Source organism: Dromiciops gliroides, chromosome 3 (genome assembly GCF_019393635.1).
Source record: "Dromiciops gliroides isolate mDroGli1 chromosome 3, mDroGli1.pri, whole genome shotgun sequence".
NCBI classification, from domain to species: domain Eukaryota; kingdom Metazoa; phylum Chordata; class Mammalia; order Microbiotheria; family Microbiotheriidae; genus Dromiciops; species Dromiciops gliroides.
In genome coordinates this window covers 128,898,042-128,924,168 of record NC_057863.1, presented here as the reverse complement: position 1 = coordinate 128,924,168, position 26,127 = coordinate 128,898,042, and the positions used below count along the sequence as shown (strand labels likewise).

Below are 26,127 nucleotides of genomic sequence, written 5' to 3'. Positions count from 1 at the left end.
CAGGCATATTTGTTTACTATGTGCCAGTCATTGTACTACCTACTGGGAATACAAATACAAGCAAAGAGAAAGACAGTCCTTGCCTTGAGAGAGCTTAGATGAGAATAGAGAAAGATAACACAAAAAGGGAGATGAAAAGTAGGGGTGATGGGAGAGTGGGGAGAAGAAAAGGTTCTTCTGCAGAGGCATGGGGACAGTGTACAGAGTCAGGAGCTTTGCTGGGAGAGGCATGGAGGACAGCTGGCCCGGGCATTTACTCAAAATGAAGCTTCTGGTAGGAACTAACCAATGGGAGGAGTGGGTAGGAAGGTGGAGGAATCTTCCAAGGTAAGGAGGAAACTGAGGTGTAATAGTAAAGTCCACATCGTCAGGAGCAAAATCAGTATTCTCTTAGATTCAGACTTGCCCTAAGAGACTTTGTGACCATTTCAAAGTCTGCCACAGTAGATGCAGTACAGTATTAAATGAACCTGAACTTCAGAACTGACCCCCAGTCTGCCACCTCTTCCACAGAGGCCTGCTCCACTCCCATGAGTTGAAATGGTGGTGTTGGCATGGATTAGATGTGTTAGGTGTTCGGCCATTGTTCCTTACATTGACTTTCTGAATCAGCCTCCTCCTCCTACAATCGCCAAAGAGCTCCAGATGAAATTTTAAAGATGAGACCTTAGGTTTGGCTTAGAGAGCAGAAAAGGGCCTAAATCCATTAGCCTGCTTGGCCTCGAGCTGTTGTAACCCAGTTATCACCATATACTCACATACAGAAGATATGCTTTCTTGAGGCATTGGTGCCCAAGATGAAAGGAAGGGAATTTACTGCTTCCAGAGAAAAGGGCCTGCAGACATAATCACGCTGAGTGTGCCTCAGCTGTAAGGGGGGAGCATGTGTTTTTAAAACTCTGCATTGACTGCACAGTCGACATCTTGGGGCTTTTTGCGTGAGGAGGGAACAAAAAAAAAGATGAAGCAGTGGCAGCTGTGGTCTTACAATCCACTGACTTGCTCACTGACCATTCCCTACTGGTGACAGCAGACAGTAAAACTGCATCTAGGCTCTCTCACTTTTCTTATCCTTCATTATATTTCCTGCACTAAATATTTGTGTTTATGGGATATATTCAGGAAACAGGTCCATTATTTGTACTTTTTATTAAAAGAAACACATACATAGCATACTTGGTCCTCCCTGTTTGTTTAATGTTCATCCATTAAGCCATTGTGGACCTAAAGCCATTCTGAATGCGGGAAAGACCTCAAAACTGTTTTAGGTAGTTAATGAGGACCTAAGAGACAGGCAGTGTACCTTAGCTAGTAGTGATCTGGCTGGCCTTCAGCCTGGCATCAGGACCCTTCTTTGATACATACTGGCCAGGTGACTTTGTTCAAGTCACTTACCTTTACTAGCTAAGTGACCCTGGGCAAGTCACTTGACCCCAATTGCCTCAAAACATCAGGGGCCATCTTCAGTCATTCTGATCTCTATCTTGCCACTGGACCCAGATGGCTCTGGAGGAGAGAGTGAGGTTGGTGACCTTGTACAGTCCTCCCTCACTTAAATCCAATCCAGTGCAAGTCAAGACATCACTCTGCTGCTATGGTCCTCTGGGAGCGAAGAACAAACAATAACAACAGCAACAACCTTTCAGTGCTCTAGGCCAGAGGTATCAAACACAGGACCACGGCACTCCCAAGCATGGCCTGAACAGATTCAGAAAGATGTATTAATTAAAAAAGAAATATAGAAACATGTGGTTTTCTAAGTCAGTATATGGCCCACAGGGATCTTTATGTAGGCTTTAGTAGCCCTTGTTTCTGTTTGAGTTTGACAACTCTGCTCCAGGCTAGACCATGAATTACTGAGAAGATGCTGACTTGCCAAGAGTTCCCCGCATCAATGAAATCACAGGCCCATTCCCTATCCCTGTCCTAATAAAGACCCAGAGTCTATGCAAATTACTAAGTTGTTTTGGGGAGTGGGGGTAGACGGGAGGAAATAGAAAATAGAAAATGAAATCTCTGCCTTTTTATCAAAATAATGTGCATGAAGATGTAAAGATTCGGTTTGGAACACCGTGGTGTTGTTTGGGGGACAGCCTTAATTTGAGATGGTCTTATGGGAGAAGCAGGTTTGAGTCAGGAAGGGAGAAGAGCAGCCCATTCTGAGAGTTAACTGATACCAAGCCAGTGAGAAGTCCCAGTCACAGCATAGAGCCGTAGTGAGGGGGTGGGAGAAAGAAATTAAACGAGTTAGTTTCTAATTTAAGCTTGTCAGCATCATCAAAAAGCATTTGCTAAGTGCTTCTCTCCGCGGTGCCATGCTTGAGAACTTAATTCATTGTCTGTGCATATGAGGAAGTAAATGGCTTTCTCTGTATCTTTGGAGGGTAGGTCATGGTGTTTATCAGTCACTTAATGAATTAACCCTCAGTGGTACTGATTGGTTTATAGCTAGGCAGATAAACAGGTGTCCAGTGCTCCAAAGAAACAAGTATAGGCCTAAGGAAAAATCTATCTCTAAGCCTAAAAGAACTAACTGTCCATGACTCTCCCCTTCTTATCATTGCTCATTTCTTCGATCATTTTGGGGATTTGTATTCCTTGGGTAGGGGTGAGAAGGAGGAATGAGACAGAGAAAATATAACATGTAGTAGGAGGTAGGGACTGATTAGGAGAATTAGGAATATTGGATACAGAAGAGGACCTGTAACTTTTGTGAGCCTACTGTAATTTTTAACACAGACGGCTTCGGAATACTTTCTTCAAGGCTTATTTAATATATCTTGCTGGTGGCAGAGCTATCTTCACAGATTTTGACCATATAAAATTAAAAGGAGGAATTGGGGGTGGGGAAGAGAAATGAGTACCGTCTATAAGTGTTTGAGGAGATGTCTTGTGTAAGAAGGATTGGACATCTTATGTTGGGCCCCAGAGGACATCTCAAGCAGCCGTGGGAGGAAGGTCAGAGGTTCATAAAATCCTAAGTTTAGAGCTGGAAGGCACCTCTGAAGCCCAGGGGGATTGAGTGACTTGCCCACGTGTGGGGCAGATAGAGGCTGATTTTAGTTTTAGGTAAGAAAAAACTCGGTCATGGAGCTATCCAAAGTGTGCAGGGTCCAGCCTCCTGCTTTAGTGGCTTCCCACTCACTAGAGGTTTTCAAGCTAATGCTGGATGGTCACTTGCTGGGGCTCTGGTAGAGAAAGACACTTATGTAGGTACAGGTCTGTATAGAGCAAAGGTTCTTAACCTTGGCTCTGAAAACTTGTTATTTTTAATATTTCGATAGCTATGGCAATATAATCGATTTCTTTTGTAATCCTATGTATTTTACTTTAGGCTTTTAAAAATCATTCTGAAACAAACGTCATAAGCTTTGCTAGATTGCCAAAGGGGAGTCTGTAACACAAAAAAGGTTAAGCTTAAACACTTCTAGATAACCTCTAGAGGGTGGGGTCCTTCCAACTCTGAGATTCAGGGAATATGTAAATCTTCGGGGTCCAAAGCTTAGTTTCCAGCTTGACATTGATTTAGGCCCTAGAAAGTCAGTTTATGGATGTTACAAATATCTCATTTGTTTAAAGGAATGTGTCACCCTCCTTTTTTCCCCCTTCCTCTCCTCGTGGGGTCACTGAGAAATTAACTAGCTGAAGGTCATACAGTCAGGGCCTGTCAGAGGAAGAACTTGAACCTTGGTCTTCTGCCTCAAGAGGGCAGTTCTCTATTCTTTCAGCCATGCTGACCATCACACTTCTGGAAAAAAGAAAAAAAAAGGAAAAAAAGTTGTCTTTTTGTTTTTCTAAAACTGGAAATGGGGCAGCTAGATGGTGCAGTGGTTAAAGCACCAGCCCTGGATACAGGAGTACCTGAGTTCAAATCCAACCTCAGACACTTGACACTTACTAGCTGTGTGACCCTGGGCAAGTCACTTAACTCCCATTGCCTGCAAAAACAAAACAAAAAACTGGAAACAAGCACTCCAAATCTTGAATTTCTCCTCTTGAGATGAGTGGGGTTTTTTTTGGTATTTCAAGAACATTATAAGATTTAAATAAGAAAGCATATTAATTGAATGTTTTGTGTCATGGAGTCTTAGCTTTAGAGCTGGAAAGAAGCTCAATGGTGATCTAATCCAATTTCCTCATTTAAATTTTGAGAAAATTAAGGCTCATCGAGGCTTCAGTTTGTCCAAAGTCACATCATAACTGTCAGATTTCAAGATTGGAATCTAGGTTCAGTCATTTGAGAGCATATGTTCTTCTTGAGTCCAAAACCTTCTTTTTACAGACAAGGCAACTGAGACAGAATGGTGTGAAATTATTTAGGTAGAGTCACATTCCTGTCCAGGGTTTCAAGGATAGTAGATCTTCTGACTTGAATCAAATCAGGTGGTCTTTCTTTCTGTTCTGCCTTGCTTTCTTTCCCTCCTAGAGGGTTCCTCCTGAAGCCTCTGGTCACAGTTTATCGAGTCAGTCATAGGGTCTTAGACTGAGAGCCAAAAGGGTCCCTAGAGGCCATCCATGCCAACCCTCTCCTTTTATAGATAGGGGGAGTGACTTGCCCCATATCACGCTGCTAGTTGGGCAGCAAGGAATATTGCCTATTGGATAGATCTTTCCTGGAAAACTTTTTCTGCAAACAAATTTTTAAAAAGACAATCTTGTTGTTTGAAGGAAAAAGAATCCTTCAGAACTAATCCTGCTGATACATGCACGTGGTAGTGTTATGATGCTTTAAAGTATTAAGTCACATTGAAAAACAAGAAAAGAAAACAAACATGGCTTTGCCATTATGACATTCCCTTAATAACCCTGTGCTAATGAACATCACACCGTGGTTTTCTTCTCCCTCAGTAGGAGATTTGCTCTGTATTTTGGGAATATGAATAAAATATGTCCTGTTGAATCTCCAAAAACAATTCTCAGTGGTGATTTTACGTTGATGGCTTTGTTTGTGAGGACACAGTTCTTGCAGGTAGTTTTCTGGTGTCTTTTTAAAAACAAAAACATCACAGGTGACTTACTGTGTTTTATTATGTTTCACTTTCTTTCTTTAGGCAAATAAGAAGCTAAAATTGGAAAATGGTGGCCTGCTGAGGGAGAACTTGCGGTTGAAGGCTGAAGTTGATAACAGATCACCCCAAAAGTATGTATTTTATTTACAAAACATGCTTCAGCATTTGCTGAAAGCAGTAATTATAGTTGCCACTTGGAGCTTTAGGGCATATAAGGTGGTTTGCACATTTTCTCACTTGATCCTCACAACAGTAAGAACTTGAAGAACCTATTGAGTCTGGGAATGGTTATATACTCCATGAACTCAGTTCCATCTTAGTCCATCTCATAGTCTGTTTCCTCTTAGGAAATGGTCTTTTTCAATTGCTGTGAGAAAATTCATCATCTGATTGGCTGACTTTGTGGTGATGAAGGTACAATTCACCATTCTGGATAGTGAGTCTCAGTGAAATGAAATGCTTCCCCCCAGGTGTCTGAGTTAAAGGGAGTCTCAACCAGGTCTACTCATTGCAAATCTACTACTCTCTTCAGTCAGCTCATGGGGGCCATTATGGCATATTGGGAAGTGTGTTGGACTGTGGATTTTTCATTTAAACATGCATGCTCGTCCTAATATTCTTGTCTGTCTAATATTCAAATGCATAACTCTGATGAGTAAAATCCCAGTCTCAGCCAAAGGCTTTTGGTCATTCCATTGCCACTACTTATATTTTAAGAAAACAAAAACAAACTATAGTTAACTAAATAAACCTACATATTAGTCATGTCTGAATAAACTGCCATAATCTTTCAAAGAAGAATTTCATTCTGGAGAAGTTTATCTTCCTCTTCTCTGATGAAGGATGGTTTTACATGGCCTGCAAAGGGGTAACCTTTTTTTTCTGTTTTACATTTTAAGTATATAATACCAAAGTACAGGCAATCGCCTGCAATATTTCCTGAGGCATGTGGAGGACAGTTCATCAGATTCAGGACTGATTTTGCACTCTAGAATTAGCTGTTCCTTTCTTCTGAATGTGCTGTCCCATATACCATCTAGCTGAATGACAAAATATTGTAACAGAAGAATCCCTTAACTGGGAGAGCACTTAACTCTCCATTTTAAGTGGTGACAGAAAAATCAGGACTATGGTTTAAGAAGGGAAAGAAGGGAGAAAGAATATAGTTAAGAGGGTACTTTCTACTTCTTGTTTTCATGAGGGTCTCAGTGCTTTTAGGAAGGAAGTTTCAAGGGAGAGGCTACTGAGCTCCCAGAAGTCAGGTGCCATCTCTGAGGTTAGCAGGCCAGGACTCCTGACGCTCTGCAAACCACTAGCATTCACTTCTCCCCATTAGGAAGAAAGACAAGGCAGCAGACGGGAGACAAAGCAAATTTATCCCGCCAGAAATAGCCTAGCTTGTCAGCTGGAGAAGAGAAAGTGTTGCCTCCAGGAAAGCCAAGTGTGGTATCAGGAAATGGCAGAAGGGAGCCGTAATTATCCACGGCCAAGCTCAATTATCAGTAGAGACAGGAGCAGAGCTTTTACTTTTAAATAGTTCCTTCCCTTCCACTCCCCATCTCCATTTTTCTTCCCCTCGGTTGGGATAATGTCCCACTTTGACAAATGAGTGAAATAAGATTAGGAAATGTTGTTGTTGTTATGTGGTGGCTTGGATCTCAGTGATGATCATTGATTGGCAGTGCTCCCCTTCAGTCAAAGTAATGGCTGTCCATTAGCTACTTCCCACAACACACTGAATGGAAGTCAAGCTATTTTGCAGCTTTTATTCCTTGAAAAGTTGCCCACCAAATATTTCAGATCTAATGTCAGCTATGAGAACTGTGTCTTTTAAATATCTATGGCGCCAACTTGATAAATTACCAAGAATCTAAAGAATCTCACCTGAAGGAAATCTGGCCATGCTTCTTAAATAGCCAAGTAGTCTTTGGAACCAAACACAACAGGACTTTGAATTTCTTTTCTCCCTCTCTTCCTCTTAATGTGACATGTCTCACTAGAAACGTGACTTGAACTCAACAGTATTACAGATCAATTTGCAATGCATTGAGGTATTAAATGCATTGCATTTGATTTATAGCCTTGTTTACTCTGCATCTCCAAACCTACTGGGATTCAGAAAAGCAGCTGACCACAGCTGAAAATACCCAGGTCTGGTTCATCTGAGGAGAGAGTTCTCTTTTTGTATGGTCAAGAACAAGAAGATAAAAATGCCATTCCTTCCTTGGGATGGATAAGAGGGTCTTTTTATAAACCAAACAAAAAGTACCCACATTTTTCCTTTTATGTGTCTATTCAGTGAGTGTCTCCTGAGGCATCTTCTGGGCCTTCTTTCCTCTTGGTTATGGGTCTAGGTGTGATGTTCTGGTTTTGATTGCTGTTTTTGCAACGTCTTACCTGTTGAACCTTACGTGTTTTTCCATTTCCAAATGAAGGAGCTTAAGTAAATAAAAATTAGAGATGATAAATTTAAAAGGAGAAAATGGCTTGAGAGATTGAGTATAAACATTCCTTTAAGTAGGGGGGTTTTAACCTGGGATCCATACACCCCCAAAGGGTCTATATGTTTGGGGTTTTTTGTTTGGTTGTTTTTTTGTTTTGTTTTGTTTTGTTTTTTGATGGGCAGTGAGGGTTAAGTGACTTGCCCAGGGTCACACAGCTAGTAAGTGTCAAGTGTCTGAGGCCAGATTTGAACTCGGTTCCTCCTGAATCCAGGGCTGGTGTTTTATCCACTAAGCCACCTAGCTGCCTCGTGGAGTTGATCATCATTGCAACATAACTGTTACTGTGTACAATGATCTCCTGGTTCTTCTTACTTCACTTTGCATCAGTTCATATAGGTCTAGCCATGTTTTTCTGAAATACCTCCCCTCTTCATTTCTTTTAGCAGAATAGTACATCATCACAAGCATATGCCACAGCTTGTTCAGCCATTCTCCAATTGATGAGTATCTTCTCAATTTCCTGTTCTTTGCCACCACAAAAAGAGTTGCTACAAATATTTTTGTACATGTAGGTGCTTTTCCTTTTTCTTGATTTCTTTGGGATACAGGCTTAGGGTCAAAGCATAGTTTTATAGCCCTTGGGGGCCTAGTTCCAGATTATTCTTCAGAATGCTTGAGTCAGTTCACTACTCCACTAGCAGTTCATTAGTATATCTATTTTCCCTCATCCCTTCCAGCATTTGTCATTTGTGATAGGTATGAGGTGGTACCTCAGAGTTCTTAATTTGCATTTCTCTAATCCAGTAGTGATTTAGAGCATTTTTTCATATGACTATAGATAGCTTTGAGTTCTTCTGAAAATTGCTTATTCATATCCTTGGATTATTTATCAGTTGGGGAATGGCTCTTATTTTATAAATTTGACTTCGTTCCCTATATTTTTAAGAAATGAGGCCTTTATCACAAAACTTGCTGTGCAAGTTTTTGATATCACATCATTGCTTGTCTGTTACCTTTTAGCAAAATGTAGTTTTCCTGATTATCTCTTTTAATTATGTCTATTTTTGCTTTTGCTTTTTCTGAGATCATGATTGCTACTCTGGTCTTTTTTACTTTAGCTGAAACATCATAAATTCTGCTCCAGCCCTTTACTTTAACTCTATGTGTGTATTTCTATTTCAAGCATGACTATAGTTAATTGTAGGATTCTGGGTTCTTCTGATCCATTCTGCTGTCTGCTTCCATTTTTTGAGTGAGCACATCCCATTCACATACACAGTTATGATAACTGTCTGTTTCCCTCCATCCAGTTTTCTTCTGTTTATCATTCTCTTTTTATCCTGTCCATCCTCAAAAGTCTGTTTTGCTTCTGACCACTGCCTCCCTTTCTCTGCCCTCCCTTGCCCCCTCCCCCATTTTCTCTTATCCCCTTTCCTTCTCCTTCATATTTCTTGATTGGATAAGGTAGATTTCTATACCCACTTGATAAAAATTAGGTTCAAGCATTATCCACTCCCCATTTTACCCTTCACTAAAAAAGCTCTTCCTTGTACACCTCTTTGATGTGAGAAAAAGTTCCCCATTCTACTTTTCCTTTTCCCCTTCTCCCCCTCCCCATCTTCTTTTGTGTGTGAATGTGTGTTTGTGTGTGATGGGAGGGTGGTGGAAATCATCCCAACACAGTTGACTCACACACATGCCCTTTCTCTATGTCCTTTTAACTATCATAATAATGATAAAGTTCTTAGGAGTTACATGTATCATTTTGCATATAGGAATGTAAACAATGTAACCTTATTGAATCCCTTATCACCTATCTTTCATGTTTCCCTTTTTATTATGTCTTGTGTTTGAATGTCCAATTTTCTATTTAGCTCTGGTCTTTTTATCAAGAATGCCTGGGGGCAGCTAGGTGGCGCAGTGGATAGAGCACCGGCCCTGGATTCAGGAGTACCTGGGTTCAAATCCGGCCTCAGACACTTAATACTTACTAGCTGTGTGGTCACTTAACCCCAATTGCCTCACTAAAAAAAAAAAAAAAGAATGCCTGGAAGTCCTCTGTTTCATTAACTATTTATTATTTTAAAACCCTTCAAGATTATACTCAGTTTTGCTGGGTAGGTTATTCTTTTTTTTTTCCAGGCCAATGAGGGTTAAGTGACTTGCCCAGGGTCACACAGCTAGTAAGGGTCAAGTGTCTGAGGCTGGATTAGAACTCCTGCATCCAGGGCCGGTGCTTTATCCACTGCGCCACCTAGCTGCCTCAGGGTAGGTTATTTTTGGTTCTAATCCTAGCTCCTTTGCCTTCTGGAATATCATATTCCAAGCTTTCTGTTCTTTTAATATGGTAGCTCCTAATCTTATATGTTCCTAACTGTGGCTCCATGGTATTTGAATGTTTTCTTTCTGATTGCTTGCAGTATTTTCTCCTTGACCTGGGAGCTCTGGAATTTGTCTATAATATTTCTGAGAATTTTCATTTTGGGACCTCTTTCAGGAAGCAGTTGGTAGATTATTTCAATTTCTCTTTCACCTTCTGGAGCTAAGATACCAGGGCAGTTCTCCTTTATAATTTCTTGAAATAGGATGTCCATCGTTTATATTGATCATGGCTTTCTAACAGGCTAATAAATCTTTCGGGGGGGGGGGGGGGAGGGCAATGAAGGTTAAGTGACTTGCCCAGAGTCACACAGCTAGGAAGTGTCAAGTGTCTGAGGCTGGATTTGAATTCAGGTCCTCCTGAATCCAGGGCCAGTGCTTTATCCACTGGGCCACCTAGCTGTCCCATTCCCCCTCCCTCCCCCATTCTAATTTTTAAGGAATTATTTTCTTCAGTGAGCTTTTTTATCTCCTTTTCCATTTGGGCTAGTCACCTTTTTAAGTTCTTTTCTTCAGTGAATTTTTGTGCATCTTTTACCAAATTGTTAATTCTCTTTTCATGATTTTCTTTTTTTAAATTTAATTTGAGGGGCAGCTAGGTGGCACAGTAGATAAAGCGCCAGCCCTGGATTCAGGAGGACCTGAGTTCAAATCCAGCTTCAGACACTTGACACTTACTAGCTGTGTGACACTGGACAAGTCACTTAACCCTTATTGCCCCACAAAAGAAAACCCAAACAAGCAAACAAAAATTTAATTTGATTTTCTTTTTTTTTTTAAATTTTTTCCAATTACATGTAAAGATTTTTTTTTTGTTCCAAAGTTTTCTTCCACCCTCCCTTCCTTCCCCACTCCTGAATCAAGCAAGCAATCTGATATAGGTTATACATTATAATCATTTTCATGATTTTCTTGTATCACTCTCTTTTATTTCCCAATTTTTCCTTTATTGATCTTAATTTTTATTTAACTCTTCCAGGAATACTTGTTGGGTTTGGGTCTGGTCAACATTTTTCTTTGAGGCTTTGCTTGTAGCTGTTTTTACATTGTTGTCTTCTGAATTTGTCTTCCTTTGATGGTCAGATGGTCAAATTCTTTTTTTAATATCTGCTCATATTCCAGCATATTTCTTGACTTTAAAATTTTATTTATTTATTTATTTATTTATTTATTTATTTATTTATTTATTTAGCGGGGCAGTGGGGGTTAAGTGACTTGCTGACTTGCCCAGGGTCACACAGCTAATAAGTGTCAAGTGTCTGAGGCCGGATTTGAACTCAGGTACTCCTGAATCCAGGGCTGGTGCTTTATCCACTCCGCCACCTAGCTGCCCCCGACTTTTAACTTTTTGTTAAAGTTGAGTTCTGCTTACCCAGTGCTAGGGAGGCATTGTCTCAAACTTCAGGTTTTTTCATGCTACTATTTACAGAGCTAGTTTGGGGCGGGGGGGGGGGGGGGGAGAGGTATCTGTAAATTTTGGGTGCTTCCAGGTTGTTGTAATACAGGAAGAAGTGTAGTCACTGCTCTCCTGGTGTTCACAGCCACAGGTGCTGTTACTTCTTTTGGCCCTGGAATTGTGACCTTGTTCCCTGCTCTCCTTCAACCAGAAGTATTAGTCTTCTTTCTGCCTTGGAACTTTGACTGCCCCATTGTGTGGATTACCAGAAGCACTCTGCTCTGCTCTGGAAGTGTGACTCAGAACTTAGAAGCAATAGAGTTACCATGCAGCTACAGCTGCACTCAGTACCTGCAAAGATTCTGCTGCAATCTCTTTCGGGACTAGTTGTCCAACCCCCTTTAGTTTCTCTGAGTTAAGAGCATCAGAATTGTGTTGCTGTCAAGCTCCACCCAGCCCCTGCCCATGTAGCACAATCCTCTCATGCCAACCTCCTAAATTGCCTTAGGCTAGAAAAATGTTTCACTCTACCCTTTTGTTGGCTCTGCCACTCCAAAATTTGAGGCATTATTTTGAAGTTCTTTGGAGGGTAATGTTGGAAGAATTCAGCTGGGTTGCTGCATCTAATTTGCCATCTTGGCTCTACCACCACTTCCTTTTTATTTGTTTGGTTTTGTTTTGTTTTGGTTTGTTTTGGTTTTTTTTGCAGAGCAGTGAGGGTTAAGTGACTTGCCCAAGATTACACAGCTAGTAAGTGTCGAGTGTCTGAGGCTGGATTTGAATTCAGGTCCTCCTGAATCCAGGGCTGGTACTTTATCTACTGTGCCACCTAGCTGCCCCCACCACTTCCTTTTTAAAATGCAGTTTTTGAAATATTTCATTTTGACATGATGGATACTTTAAAATAAATAGTCAAATGAAATCTACAGAAACTACATTCCCTGAAAACAGTGACACAAAACTGCCTAATAGAGCAGCACTACTATTCCATTTGACCCTCGCCTTGACCCAGCCCCTCACACTCTATCTGGCTTGCTCTTACCAGGGGAGCTTTGGATGTTCCACCCCATCTCATTTCCAGCTTAATTATTATGGTCTTTACTTTTTTATGAGTATGTCCAAGAATCTTGCATATTCAAATAATGTCTTGTCTTTGAAACACTAATATGTGTATCTCTTAATACCAACATCCTTGGATATCCCATGATGAGGACTGAGGGACCTTGAATACATACACAGATCATTTTACTGCTCAACACTCCCAAGGCTTGAATAGGCCAAAGGGCCATCCCAAACCAATACAATACTCATGCCTCATTGTGGAGTGGTTCATGGGAACAGAAATTCCAGAAATTCCCACTGAATAGTCCTTTTCTCTGGTTAGTGGATTACATAGGCCTCTCAGAAGAGCATTTGAAAAAATAGCAAGTCTTCCATCTTCTCCATAGAGACCACAGGATATTTCTCTCTGTTCCATAGTGGTGAATCAGATGATATCTAAGCCCTTCTCCAGTTCTAACATAGTTTTTTTTTTTAATTCATTGATTCATTTTGTTTTTAACACAGTAGAAGCTTCCCAACAAACCCCTTTACATAGCATATTCTCCATAAACCTTGATTATTAATAGGAAGAAGGAATGTGATCTTTATCTTTAATATTATGGTGCTAACCATTGTATCTGACAAGAGCTTTATGGTCTCCCCATGTTATAATAATAGTAATAATAATCATAACAAACATTTATGTAGTGCTTTAAGGTTTACAAAGCACTTTACTATGTCCCTTATTTGATCTTCACAACAACCCTGTGGTAGGAGCTATTATTATTCTCATTTTATAAATAAGAAAACTCAGCCTGAAGGGGGTTTAGTAATTTGCCCAGAATCACACACCTAAATAAGGGTCTGAGGAAGGATTCAAACTTTGACTTTCCTTGCTTCAAGCCCCAAACTCCGTCCATTACATCATCACTTTTGTGTTCATCCTGTATGTTCTTTTGGCTCCACCTCCATCCATGCAGATCTCTTATTGTATCTCTTACGTCTCTGATCCCATTAATCTTTATAGTGTAGTCATATTTGATTACATTTCTACATCACAATTTGTTCGACTACTAATCAACAAGCAGATGTTATATTTCTTCCCTCTTGTTATCACAAATAATTCATCTGTAATATTCTTTGAAGTATCTCCTTTCCACATTTGAATTCTGACAGGGTAATAGCTGAGTTGATGTCCAAATATACTTAGGGACTGTAAAGGCAAACAAGTAGAGTTTTTTTGGTACCTTTCAGCAGTGTAGAGAATTGGACAAACACTTATACTTTAAGCTGTAAAGATCCGAACGCTAAGACCTACCTGATTCTTCTTTTTTTTTTTTTAGTGAGGCAGTTGGGGTTAAGTGACTTGCCCAGGGTCACACAGCTAGTAAGTGTTAAGTGTCTGAGGCCAGATTTGGACTCAGGTACTCCTGACTCCAGGGCCGGTGCTCTATCCACTGTGCCATCTAGCTGCCCCCGACCTACCTGATTCTTGACCCTAATTTTCTTGCACCCTTCAGAATCTCTGCTTTTTTAAAAATCAGCAGTTGTCTTTCTGACCTACTTGATACCAGTGTTCCTGACCATGCTTGTCTTATAGGATTATAGCTATGGAGCTGGAAGAAACCTTAAAGACAATCCAATCCAACCCCCTCATTTTGCAGATGAAGAAACTGAGACGTAGAGAAGTTATGAGACTTGACTAAGGTCCTATAGTAAGTAGTATTTTATGAGCCCATGATTTGGACCTGTTCCACAGTTCACTGCTCTCAGGAAGTTCTTCCTGCCTCCTGAGTCTGTTCTAGCTCCATAATTCCTGGCATTTGACCCTGGCCCCATAAGATGACTGATTTTTGTTATGCCCTATGGTTTCCCTGCAAGGGGATCTTATAGACTGTCAGGGGAACCTGATGGTGCCCTGGGGCCAGACTGTGACAGCAAGGCACTCAAATGAGTTGTTTGCACAGGCCCCTCAGCTGCCTGAGGGGCCCATCTCTGAAGGTACAACTGATTGGGAATGAGCAGAATGACCACAATATCTCCTCATCTGCTTGTCCTTATTCTCATGATATAATAGTAGAGTAGTACTCTGTAACACATGCTAATGACCAGATAATTAGATTGTCAAAGAGATTTTAAACAGTCAAAGAGCTGGGTCTATAGGGCTTAAAAGTGTGTGTGTTTTTAATCTCTCATTTGCCGGTTTGCCCGCTGTCCTCCCGCACCCAGCATAGAGTGGGTTCTCAAATAAGTTAAGGCTATCTTATGAATCATGGTAGATTTTGGGTTTTTTTTAAGTTTTTGGCAAAGATACTATCTTCCATGTGGCCTATTGCAGTATACAGTGTAGAAACATCTAGATAGTTATTAATCTGAAACAAACTTAAATATTAAGTGTGCCCTTCTCCCTCCACCCACTACTCCACATCTTTTACAAATGATGTGTTATTGCTGGGGGCTTATGGGATAATTGTACAAGAGGGTCCTTTATTTGGTATTGGCAATGGACAAAAAAAAAAAAAAAGGATTGATTTCTGAGCATTTCATTGCAGCGTGCACTAGTTTGCTGAGAGTAAATTTGGTCCACAATTAAAGGTTAGGATCCCCAAAGGACAGTGGTGCACTGATCCATGAAAATGGCAAGAATATTATTGGAAATTTTCTGTGCAGTTTAGGTCTAAGAGTTGGGACTCAGAATTTCAGGATTGTGGCCCAAACATTATTTTCCCCACTTTGTACATCAAGATCACCAGATAGGTTACTATAGTTCTGAGTGCCATCAGCTTTTATGTCTCTGGTTGAAGTTGAAGTAAAATAAATATAATTTAAAAGCAGAAAAGATGCCATGACAAAGTAAGCAAAATATTCCCTTCTTACCTGCAGTGCAGAGAAAAGCTGGTTGCATGAGGTCAGGCTGCTACGGTTGGTAGCACATCACTTTAGGAACAAGGCCAAGAATAAGAGAATATTGGAAATTGGAAGCTTCCTGAGAGATTCCTCCTTTGTCAGTTCCAGAGAACATTTGAAGAAGAGGAGAGCCATTACTGAGTCTAGGTTCCACGGTTACCCCTGCAGTAAGGCCATCCGCTTACACCTCCCTGATTGACTCACTATCCTGCTCACCACAGCAGCTCCTCCAGACCTTTTCATCCCTCCTCAAACCTCCATAGCTCCCCTTCCTCCCACCATCTCAGCTGAGAACTGTATCTCATTTCACTGAAAAAATTGAGGCCATTTGTCAAGAACTTTCTCTTTTCCCTTCTTCAACTCCTATTTCCCAGATGCTTTCTGCTACTATCTGTGCCTTCGGCCCATCTCGCTTGAAGAGGTGCCCCTTCTCCTCACCAAGACAGACCCCTCTACATGTACACATGACCCCATTCCATCCTATCTTCTCTAGCAGATTGCTTTCTCTACCACTCCATTTACAATCTCTGTCTACTGAATGCTTCCTCCTGCCTACAAACATTCTCCGTCTCTTCTATCTTCACTTGATCCTTCCATTCCTGTTGGCCTGTTATCCCATGTTTTTTCCACCAGTTTGTGGCTAAAATCTTTGAGAAGACTATCTATAATAGGTAACCTCTGATTAATTTTCTTTCACCCTCTTACCTCCAGTCTAATTTCCAACCTCATCATTCAACCAAAATTTCTCTTTATAAAGTTAATGATCTCTTAATTTTAGGATCTAATGGCCTTTTCCCAATCTGCATCCTTCTTGAATTTTCGACAGCCTTTAACACTGTCCATTACTCTCTTAATCCTTGATAACCCTTTCTCTGGGCTATTGTGATACTATTCTCTCCTGGTTCTTCTTTGCTAGTGTTACCCAGATTGTACTTAACCATAGATGTCTCACAGGACTCTGTCCTGGGCTGTTTTCTCTTACCTTTCTATATTGTTTCATTTGGTGAGCCCATGAGCTCCTTCAGAGGCTCAGTTCGAGTTCTGTTAACTACATGAGACCTTGACTTGGTCCTGCTCAAGAATTGCTAGTTTCACTCCCCCCAAACTGCCTATACTTACGTGTGTACATGTTGCGTCTCCTTCGAGAATGTAAGTTCCTTGAGTGCAGCAATGGTTTTCATTTTTGTCTTTGTATTTCTAGTGTCCAGCACATGATAGGTATTTAATAAATAATTGTTCATTGATTGATGCTACTGACCTTTTAATAATCCAAGTATTATTGATCCAAAAGCTTGATGATCTCTTGTCCACAATATTCTAAAGATTTATCTATCAGGAAGCATATTAGACTAGAACCGTACAATCTCTGAGCTAAAAAGGACATTAGGCTTCACCTGGTTTATCCTTCTCATTTTATAGATGAGAAGACTGAGTCCATGAGGAAGCAGTGAAATAGAATCAGACTTAGAGATGGAAGACACCTTCTTGTTAGTCTAGTCTCACCTCAATTTTCAGATAAAGAAACTGAGGCCCAAAGATGTTAAGTAACTTGCACAGAGGCGCAGAGTTATTATGTATCAGAAGTGGAATTTGAACCTAGGACATGCAACTTGCCTAATCTAGCCTTGACTAGAATTCAGGTTAACTAAACCATGATATCTTTCTTGGCTGAAACATCCAAGGGATGTTTATTGCATTATTTTCATTCTCTGGCTTTTGTCTCAACATGTTGCCTTACTGTAGGTTTCAATAAAGATGTTGGCATTTTGGCTTCCCTTTAGTGAAGCTGTTGATGGGTGTGGGGTTTTTTTAAGTAACTGAAGCATTAGAACAAATAAATAATCATAAAATTATATCTGAACTTGAAATCTAATTATATCATGGCCATATGTTTATAGTGTGCTTTACCATCACAGAGCATTTTCACATTCTTGTCCTCATTTGATCCTGGCAAATACCCTTCAAAACAGATAGTGTGAGTATTATTTTCCCCATTTCACATTCTAAGAGGTAGAATTCCAGAGCCAGAATCTGAACTCATCTTTTGCCTCCAGCTATACCACACAGCCTCTCATGAGCTAAAGTCTTCTGAGATTGGGGTCTTTGTAATATTTCTTTATAAAAGCCTCTGATGCCTTCTCAAACATCCTTCTGCAGCAGTTCACATATTACCTACTAGTATTGCTAGGTTTTGAGCCATCTGATTTTTCACCTGAGGATACTCGTTATAAAAATTACACTTGAGGATGCAAAGTTTTTTCATGGTTGGCAAATTGGATGGTTCCACTTTTCTTCTTTACATTAAATAAACATGTTACATTGTTCTTCCATTAAAAAAAAAGAAACTTGCTAGGTATATATGTAAATGGAAATGCCTTTTCAAAAAAAAAATCTCATTTGAAATAGTCTAGAAAATTTATTGCTAGGCCGACCTTCAAAACTTTGGGGACATTGATCCAGTATTGACTTTTAATATGAGGGTTTAGTGTTTTGAAGTGTCTGTTAAGGAAGCTGAAACATGTATTGGTGTTACAGCTAAATATTCCAGTTAGCAAACTTTATCTTCCTTAGCCTCCCCATCCCTAAACTATATCCTTCTTGTCAGAAAGGCCAGTTTGAAGCTAAAAGGAGTGTGCTTTTCCTTGGAAATATCCTTAACTTAAGAGAGCAAATCAGTATTTAGATGTCACATGTACCTCAGACCTCTTCTTTTAGGACGACACAAATAGAAGCTTCTTTAACTCTTCCAGACTAAATAGGAACAGCAGGACACAAGACCCTTGGTGACCTGAAAGACTACTTGTTGCCTCTAAATTAGAATGCAGTTTAGCATGAGAGATAAAGGAAGATTTGTTTTAAATAAAAATGGAAGGATGTATTAGCTGCCTCTTGTGTATAAGGAGTTAGAGGCACAAGGGTGTGTGTGTGTGTGTGTGTGTGTGTGTGTGTGTGTGTGTGTGTGTGTGTGTGGTGTGGTGTGTTGGGAAAGGGTGGGAGGGGTGGTGGTGGTGTAATGATAGTTGTGATAGTACCTGCTCTCCAGGAACAAATACTTTATTTAAGCAAAAGTTCTCAACCTTTTTTTTATGTCATTTGGCAGTCTGGTAAAGCCTATGGACAGACCCATTCTCAGAATATGGTTTGTTGCCTACAACATACATTCATAATTGAAGAACATGATAAATTTCAATCAGAGGGTTAGTGAAAACATCATTTTTCCCATCCTAGTTCACAGAACCCCTAAAATCTATCCACGGACACCTTAGTGTCCATCAACTCTAAGTTATAAACCCTTGTACTAAGGGGATTCTAATCTCTACATAAATAAGTCATAGGGAGTGATGGGTGGAAAGGACAGGGCCAGAAAAGGCACTTGAGCAAAATCTGAGAAGGGAGTCCATTTTGGTCCTGTTTGGTCAAAGCAGGGGAGGCAAAGGGGGTGGGGAATGAAGAAAAGGTATATTTCAGCTATGGAAGATGGCCTTCAAAAATACATCAAGGTTGGAGATGTTATATCAAGTTCTGGGAACAACTAGTAGTTGGTCTCATGTCCCTTTGCCATCAAAATAATTGATAATAATTTGCCATGATAAATAATGTATAACCTTATACTAAAATAAGGTCAAAATGGATATATGATTTAGACATAAGATACCATAGATAAATTAGGAGAGGAAGGAATAGTCTACCTTTCAGATCTTTGGAAAGGAAGACAATTTATGACCAAACAAGAGATAAAGAATATTATGAAATGCAAAATGGATGATTTTGATTACATTAAATTAAAAAAATTTTGTACAAACAGAAGCAATGCCTCCAAAATTAAAAGGGAGGCAGAAAGCTGGGAAATAATTTTTCTGGCCAATACTTCTGATAAAGGTCTCATTTCTAAAATATATAGGGAACTAAATCAAATTTATTTAAATCCAAGTCATTCCCCAATTGAGAAATGATCAAAGAATATGAACAGGCAGTTTTCTGATGAAGAAATAAAAGCTATCTATTCCCATTTGAAAAAATGCTCTAAATCACTATTGATTAGAGAGATGCAAATTAAAACAACTCTGAGATACCACCCGACACCTATCAGATTGGCTAATATGACAAAAAAGGAAAATAATAAATGTTGGAGAAGCTGTGGGAAAATTGGAACACTAATGCGTTGTTGGTGGAGCTGTGAACTGATGCAACCACTCTGGAGAGCAATCTGGAATTATGCCCAAAGGGCTATTAAGCTGTGCATACCCTTTGACCCACCAATACCACTTTTGGGTCTTTTCCTCAAAGAGATCATAGAAAAAGGAAAAGGACCCACATGTACAAAAATATTTATAGCTGCTCTTTTTGTGGCGGCAAGGAATTGGAAATTGAGGGGTTGCCCATCAATTGGGGAATGGCTGAAAAAGTTGTGGTATATGAATGTAATGGAATTCTATTGTGCTGTAAGAAACAATGAGCAGGAGGAGTTCAGAGAAACCTGGAGGGACTTGCATGGGCTGATGATGAGTGAAATGAGCAGAACCAGAAGAACATTGTACACAGTATCATCAACATTGTGTGTTGGTCTCCTGTGATGGACTAAATTCTTCTCACCAAAGCAGTGGTAAAGAAGAGTTCCAGGGGACCCATGATGGAAGGGGATCTCCAAATCCAGAAAAAAAAAACAAAAAACTGTGGAGTAGAGATGCTGATTGAACCATACTATCTCTTGTGCTTTTGGTGCTGTTGTTTTTTTCTATTTTGAGGTTTTTCCTCATTGCTCTGATTCTTCTCTTATAACATGACTAATGCAGAAATATGTTTAATGTTATTTTGTGTGTGTGTGTGTGTATGTATATATGTATATATATATGACCTATATCAGATTGCCTGCTGTCTAGGGGAGGGAGGGAGAAAAATCTGAAATTGGAAAGCTTGTATAAACAAATGTTGAGAACTATTTTTACATGTAACTGGAAAAAAAAATACTTTTATCAGAAAAAAAAAATAATGTATAATCCACTGTCAGATACTTGTTACCCGTTCTGATGTAAGGTTAGGTTTATATCAGAGTAGGATCGGAAGTAGGGTAGGGAGAAGTGTAGAGTTATCACGGAAGCAAGACAAGGCAAAGACAGTAATACCATAGGTTCAGATAGTTATAAGAAATTTTGAGAAGTCACCTAAGGAGATCATAGCCCTCCCACCAGGCAAGGTGCCACTGAAATATCCCAGACAAATACTTATTTGGGAAAGGAAGTTCCTTTTAATTGGAAGTAGGGGAGGATAGAAGAAAGAAAGTAGAGTGAAGGTAGGCTTTTAAGCTCATATTCATTATTTGATCAGAAAGCCTTTGATTCCCACAGGATATATGGATTTTCCTGGTACCCTTGTCAGTGTGCTAGTGCATTTAGTGACTAATACCTGCTCTTTGGGGGAAAGGTCAGTGAAAACAAAGTGATGAAAGGATGATTCTCTGATGTGTTCTTTTCAGCCTCAGTTTTAATTCTTATTCTCAGGAAAAGTATGAAAATGTTTTTATGTGGAATGTATCAGAGCCACAAGCACAGATTTTGTATTTCAAAGTTGGAAGAAATGAGATTGATGTCCCACACAATAGTAAAATGCCAAAAATAAGTAGCTCTAGAATGAGTTAAAGCACAGTTCTCGGGAAAGCTGAGTCAAAAGCGGTAGATCTAGGATGGCTGTAATTGAAAGGGACCAAATAAGTATTTAAAACCACCTCTCTCAGGACTGTTAAGGTTTCTGAATTTCAAATTGGCATTTTCTATTTGACAAGGTGACATTGTGTAAGAAATGTATTGTAAAACACGGCTGTGCGATAGGAAAATGATTGAATGTAAATATTTCAAGATGTGGACTACTGTTCAAATGTTATCATAAATCTTTGCCATTGTTTTAGGGGATAACTCTTCATGCATATTGGAACTGAATTGATAGGTCTAGCTTTTGGAAGGCTAATCTTCAGATACTTTCCGCCTCAGTGCTACTAATGGTCTGATTTGATTAGTGAAGAATACTGTTAGCTATTCACCATTGTTATTTTCTACATGTTAGTTTATAGGGAATGTCATTATTAAGTAAGAAAAAAAGCTATTGGTGCAGTCTGTTTATGTCCCCATTCACTGAGGGGTCTGAAATTTCACTGTTATCTATATGGAATCAGGATGCAATTATTTGTGATCTTAAACTTTTTAAAAGGGAAAAAAAGTATAAAAACCTCACTTCAGTTGGAAGATTAATTGTCCTTCCATTTCTTGCAGGTTTGGCAGGTTTACAGTTGCTGCTCTTCAGTCCAAGGTAGAACAGTATGAGAGAGAAACAAATCGCCTCAAGAAAGCCCTAGAACGAAGTGATAAATATATAGAAGAATTGGAATCTCAGATCTCACTGTTAAAAAGCTCAAGTGAAGAAACTGAAACGACAAGCGCCATTAGCCAAAGAGTGCTTTCTACAGAAAGCCAAGGAAACAGTCGCCCTGAGGAAAGTGCCACAACTTTAACAAATCAGGTAGATGGCGTCGGAAAGCAGCCTATTCCAGCCAACCCGACCTCTACACACCTTACACAGTCTTCAGGCAGTAGACTCTCAGATGTTAACCCTGCTCGTCAAGAAAGCTCAAGTGACAGAGAGACAGAGTGTTGTAAGAACAAAGAACTCTTCCCAGAACAGTTGAAAATCCTGTTAGATGCCACTGATACAAGGATGGATGCCTGTTTGGAAAGACAGTGGAGTACAAAAACTGGGAATTGTGAACCTTTTAAAGATGAAGAACTTTATGATCTCCCAGCTCCCTGTACCCCCTCTTTGTCTCTTAGTTGTCTTCAGCTCAATACCCCAGATAATAAAGAAAGCTCTCTGGTCAAAATGGAGAGTAGCAGAAAGCACTCACACCATCTAAGAAAATTGGTGTTTGATGACTTTTGTGGCACCTCAAGCAGTTGTGGCAAAGATTCCCTCCAGGACAATACAGATAGTTGTGAACATGGAAAGAAATCGGAATGTTTCACTTCCCCCAAGTCAGTGTTTTGGGATTGTTGCCCTACCAATTTTGTCCAAAACTTAGATTTTGAAAGTTCAGAGCAGAACACAGTTGCAAGTTCATCTGGAGATCTGTCATTGAAATCCAGTGAGAAAGCAGGCTCCTGTTTATCTAAAAGGTTAAATTCTCTTCGCTCCTTTGAAATAAATCGCACTAGAACATCCAGTGAAGCATCAATGGATGCAGCTTACCTTGATAAGATCTCCGAGCTGGACTCCATGATGTCTGAATCGGACAACAGTAAGAGTCCCTATAACAATTTTAAATCAGCTGACATGGAAACCCCAACAAAGTTAGCACAAAGTAGCGAATTTTTGGCTGATTCTGATAAACTGGAAGAAAGAACTAAGCCAAACCTTACAAAATGTTCTCAGCTGCTGGATCAGCAAGGCAATAGAAATGACTGGAAACCCACTTCTTTTTTCATCCTTTCACCATCTGACCAAGAGATGAATGAACAATTTCCACTCCTCCACTCTCCCAATTCAGGAACTAGTGAAATCAAACCCCAGAACTGTTTGTTTCAGAGGGAATTTTCCCAGAGTTTTTTGTTTAGTAACTCACATAGGCTGTTTGATGATCAGAGGTTTGGGCCATCCTTTTTCAAAATGTCCTCAGAGATGCACAATGTTCACAATCACCTTCAATCCCCATGGTCTGCCTCCTTCGCACCTGAAAAGAGGAATAAGAGTATGAATCAGTCAGCAAAAAGAAAAATCCAGAGTAGCCTTTCTAGTGCCAGCCCATCCAAAGCAACTAAAAGTTGATTCAGTTCTCTTGAAAAGATACTTTGTCCTGAGAGGAAAATGGAAGTTTATGAAGTGTTGGTTTCCCCCTTGAACCCTCCCCTCAACCCTCCCCCTCAGACATCCCAGCTAGTTTGGGTTGATCCTTTTGACCAAAAAAAAAAGTAAAAAATGAATGGGCTAGTCTTTACTTCTCCTGAGAACCCCCTCTTGAATAATGCCAGAAGTGTGGCTGTCATTTGGCTTTTTTTTCCTCTTAAATCATCATCATCGTCGTCGTCATCATTATTTTTTGATATATCAGGGTGGTTTTATTTTGTATTCTTGTATTTTATTTGTCATGTGCAGTAGCCTGCTGGTAAACAGCAGCTTGTAGATCTTCTTAAATAAAATCTTTTGAGTTATCTGCATTGTCCATAAAACATTTGTTTTCATAATGCTTCTCTCTCAGTATGTAAATTTCTTTTACCTGACACTTTTATCACAGTAATGACCTGACTTTAAGCAAGGCCACATGTTGTGAATTAGCACTGTAGGCCTGACTTCAACGGAGGTATCATGTATAATTTTTGAGTTTGGGTTTTTTTTGTTGTTGTTGTTGTTTTTAACTGTCCTTTGACTAGCTAGCGTAGATACAACCTCAAAATTACAGAAGAACGGACAATGGTTTTAACTTCAAAGTGGTTGGTTTTGGTCTTTTGTTTTTCATATGGCTGAGTCTGTTTATTTACCTTTGTGGAAAACCAGAATTTCAGCTCATTCTGAGTGGGAAAATATGGTGACTTCATGGCTTGGATAAAGAGCACTCTTAAGTTCTCAGTTCCAAATTCTAGCTCTGATGATGCCCCAGGGCTACTTACTGAAGTGCTGGACTTGCTGTTTGCATGGCACTGTGCTTTATTGAAACCACAGTCTTTGTGCATGCTAGCATTCTTGCTTGCTCTGTTTTCCATGCTAAAGAAAGTTAAATTTTGGTTAGTAATAGAATGGCTCTCTTATGTAAGATACAAGTGCTTTTTTTTTCTTTTGTGGGGAGTATGCAGGGGGTGGGGGAGGGGAAGAATGAAGCACAATTTTTAATTTAGGTTTGGAAAAGCATTTGTTATTCCAAACATTCAGTATCCCTATACAGGCCTTTAAAAATGGGTTTGTATGCTAATGACTTGTTTACCTAATGTGCACTGAACATTTTACATTAATACTGTACTGTTTTACATTAATACTGCATGCTTTTCTATGTGAATTGAATAAAGGATGTCATAAGCACTGTAATCCTTCATGTTGTCTCAGATATTGAAATAACATACTAGGACCAGGAAAGCTGGCCTTCTTATCACTTTTAATTGATCTGAAAGCCTGAAATAAGCTGTCATAAATCTTTTCCCCACATTGAAAAGTTCTCAGTTTCCTTATGTAGGAGTCCTTTTTGATTGGTCATTATGGACCTGGGTAAGATAAAACATTATTTTCATGTTGCCAGATATCTTTCCAATAAGTGTTCTTGATCATTTTGCCTCGATACTATGTTCATAAAGCAACTATGTGGTGCAGTGGATTAAAGCACTGGGCTTAGAATCAAGAAGACTCATCTTCCTAAATTCGAATCCCGCCTCAGATACTTACTAGATGGGCAAGTCACTTAACCCTGTCTGCTTCAGTTTCCTTATCTGTAAAATGAGCTGGAGAAGGAAATGGCAAACCACACCAGTATCTCTGCCAAGAAACCCCCCCCCCCAAAAGACTAGAACAACTGAAATGACTGAACAACAACAACCATGTTGATGAGTCTGAGCTTTAGGTAAAGTATTCTAAACTGTAGTGACAAACCTGGAACAATATTTCTAAAACTGGCACTCAGAAGCCAAAGGTATTTTCCTAATTCTGTCTATGGTTAAAAGCAACAACATTTTATTTGCTAAGGACATATCTCTAAAATGTTATGACATCTACATAATGAATTAAAATGTGTCCTTCCACACTTCCTTTATATGTAGTGAGGTTCTGTCATCCGATTACCAGTCCCTTTTCCCCCTACCTGCTTCCCAAAAGTACTTCACAAGTATTAATTAAAACTAATACATCCATAGTTCTGGAAACTGGGATATAATTTAATATGCTATTCTTATTTTGACTATTGGCTTTTTTAAAACAGCAAGATCACCATACTCTGATTTGGTTTAATACATACCCATGCTTGCAAAAAGAGACAAAATGGTTGAATAATTACATAATGGAAAGACATATTTCTCGAGGATTCTTTTTAAAGCAAATCGATTTCCTTGAGCATTCTTCCCAAATGGTTCAAATCAGAGTGCATTTGAAATGCAGAATATACTTTTAGAAGAAAACCATTTAAATCACAAAATCTGCATGCTACATACAGGTACTATTTTCTTCATTCTCGAAGAGGGGAGGTTGGGAGGTAATGTCATGACTTGCAGTGCATTGGACTTTTTTAGTGAGGGAGGGCTGTGCAGAGTCTGGTGACTCTCTCTCCAGAGTCATCTGGGTCCAGTGGCAAGATAAACATCAGGATGACTGGAGACGGCCCCGAATGTTTGAAGCAATTCAGCTTAAGTGACTTGCCCAGAGTCACAGTGTCAAGTTTCTGATGTCAGATTTGAACTCAGGTCCTCCTTACTCCAGAACCAATTTTCTACTTATTGAGCCACCTAGCTATCCATACAGGAATTAGTACTTGGTCTACTGCTCCAGTTTCTGCATCAATAGACTAGTTCTTGCTGGTCAATAGCTAAACTGATTTGCTTACATTACAATTTTTTTTTGTTGTTTTTACCTTATGACCCCTTTAGCAGATGTCAAAAATTCTTGCACACATAGGTTCCTACATAGTCAAACCACTAGAATTTAAAATATAGTGGAATTTTTAAAGTCCTCCTATTGGTTAAATAATGCTTTTGAACAAATGTTATTTCTCAAGTAGCACTTTATGTTGTTCTACTCATTTACATCCAGCTTCTCTTTTGGCTTTATGTGATACAATAAGTTTACATAAAGATTCTTTAAAAAAAAACTTTATATCAAAGTCAGACATCTTAAATTCATTCTTTGCTATTAATTTTCCAATGACAAATAACTAGTAATCAAGGAATGTTCATACCAGGACCTATATAAAAACATACTACTAATTGAATTTTTTAAA

At 39.5% G+C, this 26,127-nt stretch overlaps 1 protein-coding gene across 1 annotated transcript in view; it reads left to right on the top strand.

The window, feature by feature from the left end:
- OBI1 (ORC ubiquitin ligase 1) overlaps nt 1-24,623 on the top strand; it is a 41,898-nt gene extending 17,275 nt beyond the window's left edge. Inside the window, exons 5-6 of the mRNA XM_043998245.1 lie at nt 5,052-5,140; nt 21,440-24,623. Coding sequence (XP_043854180.1) covers nt 5,052-5,140; nt 21,440-22,985 — 1,635 coding nt within the window. The 3' untranslated portion in view covers nt 22,986-24,623. The remainder of the gene's footprint in view (nt 1-5,051; nt 5,141-21,439) is intronic.
- Nucleotides 24,624-26,127: the final 1,504 nt, after the last annotated feature.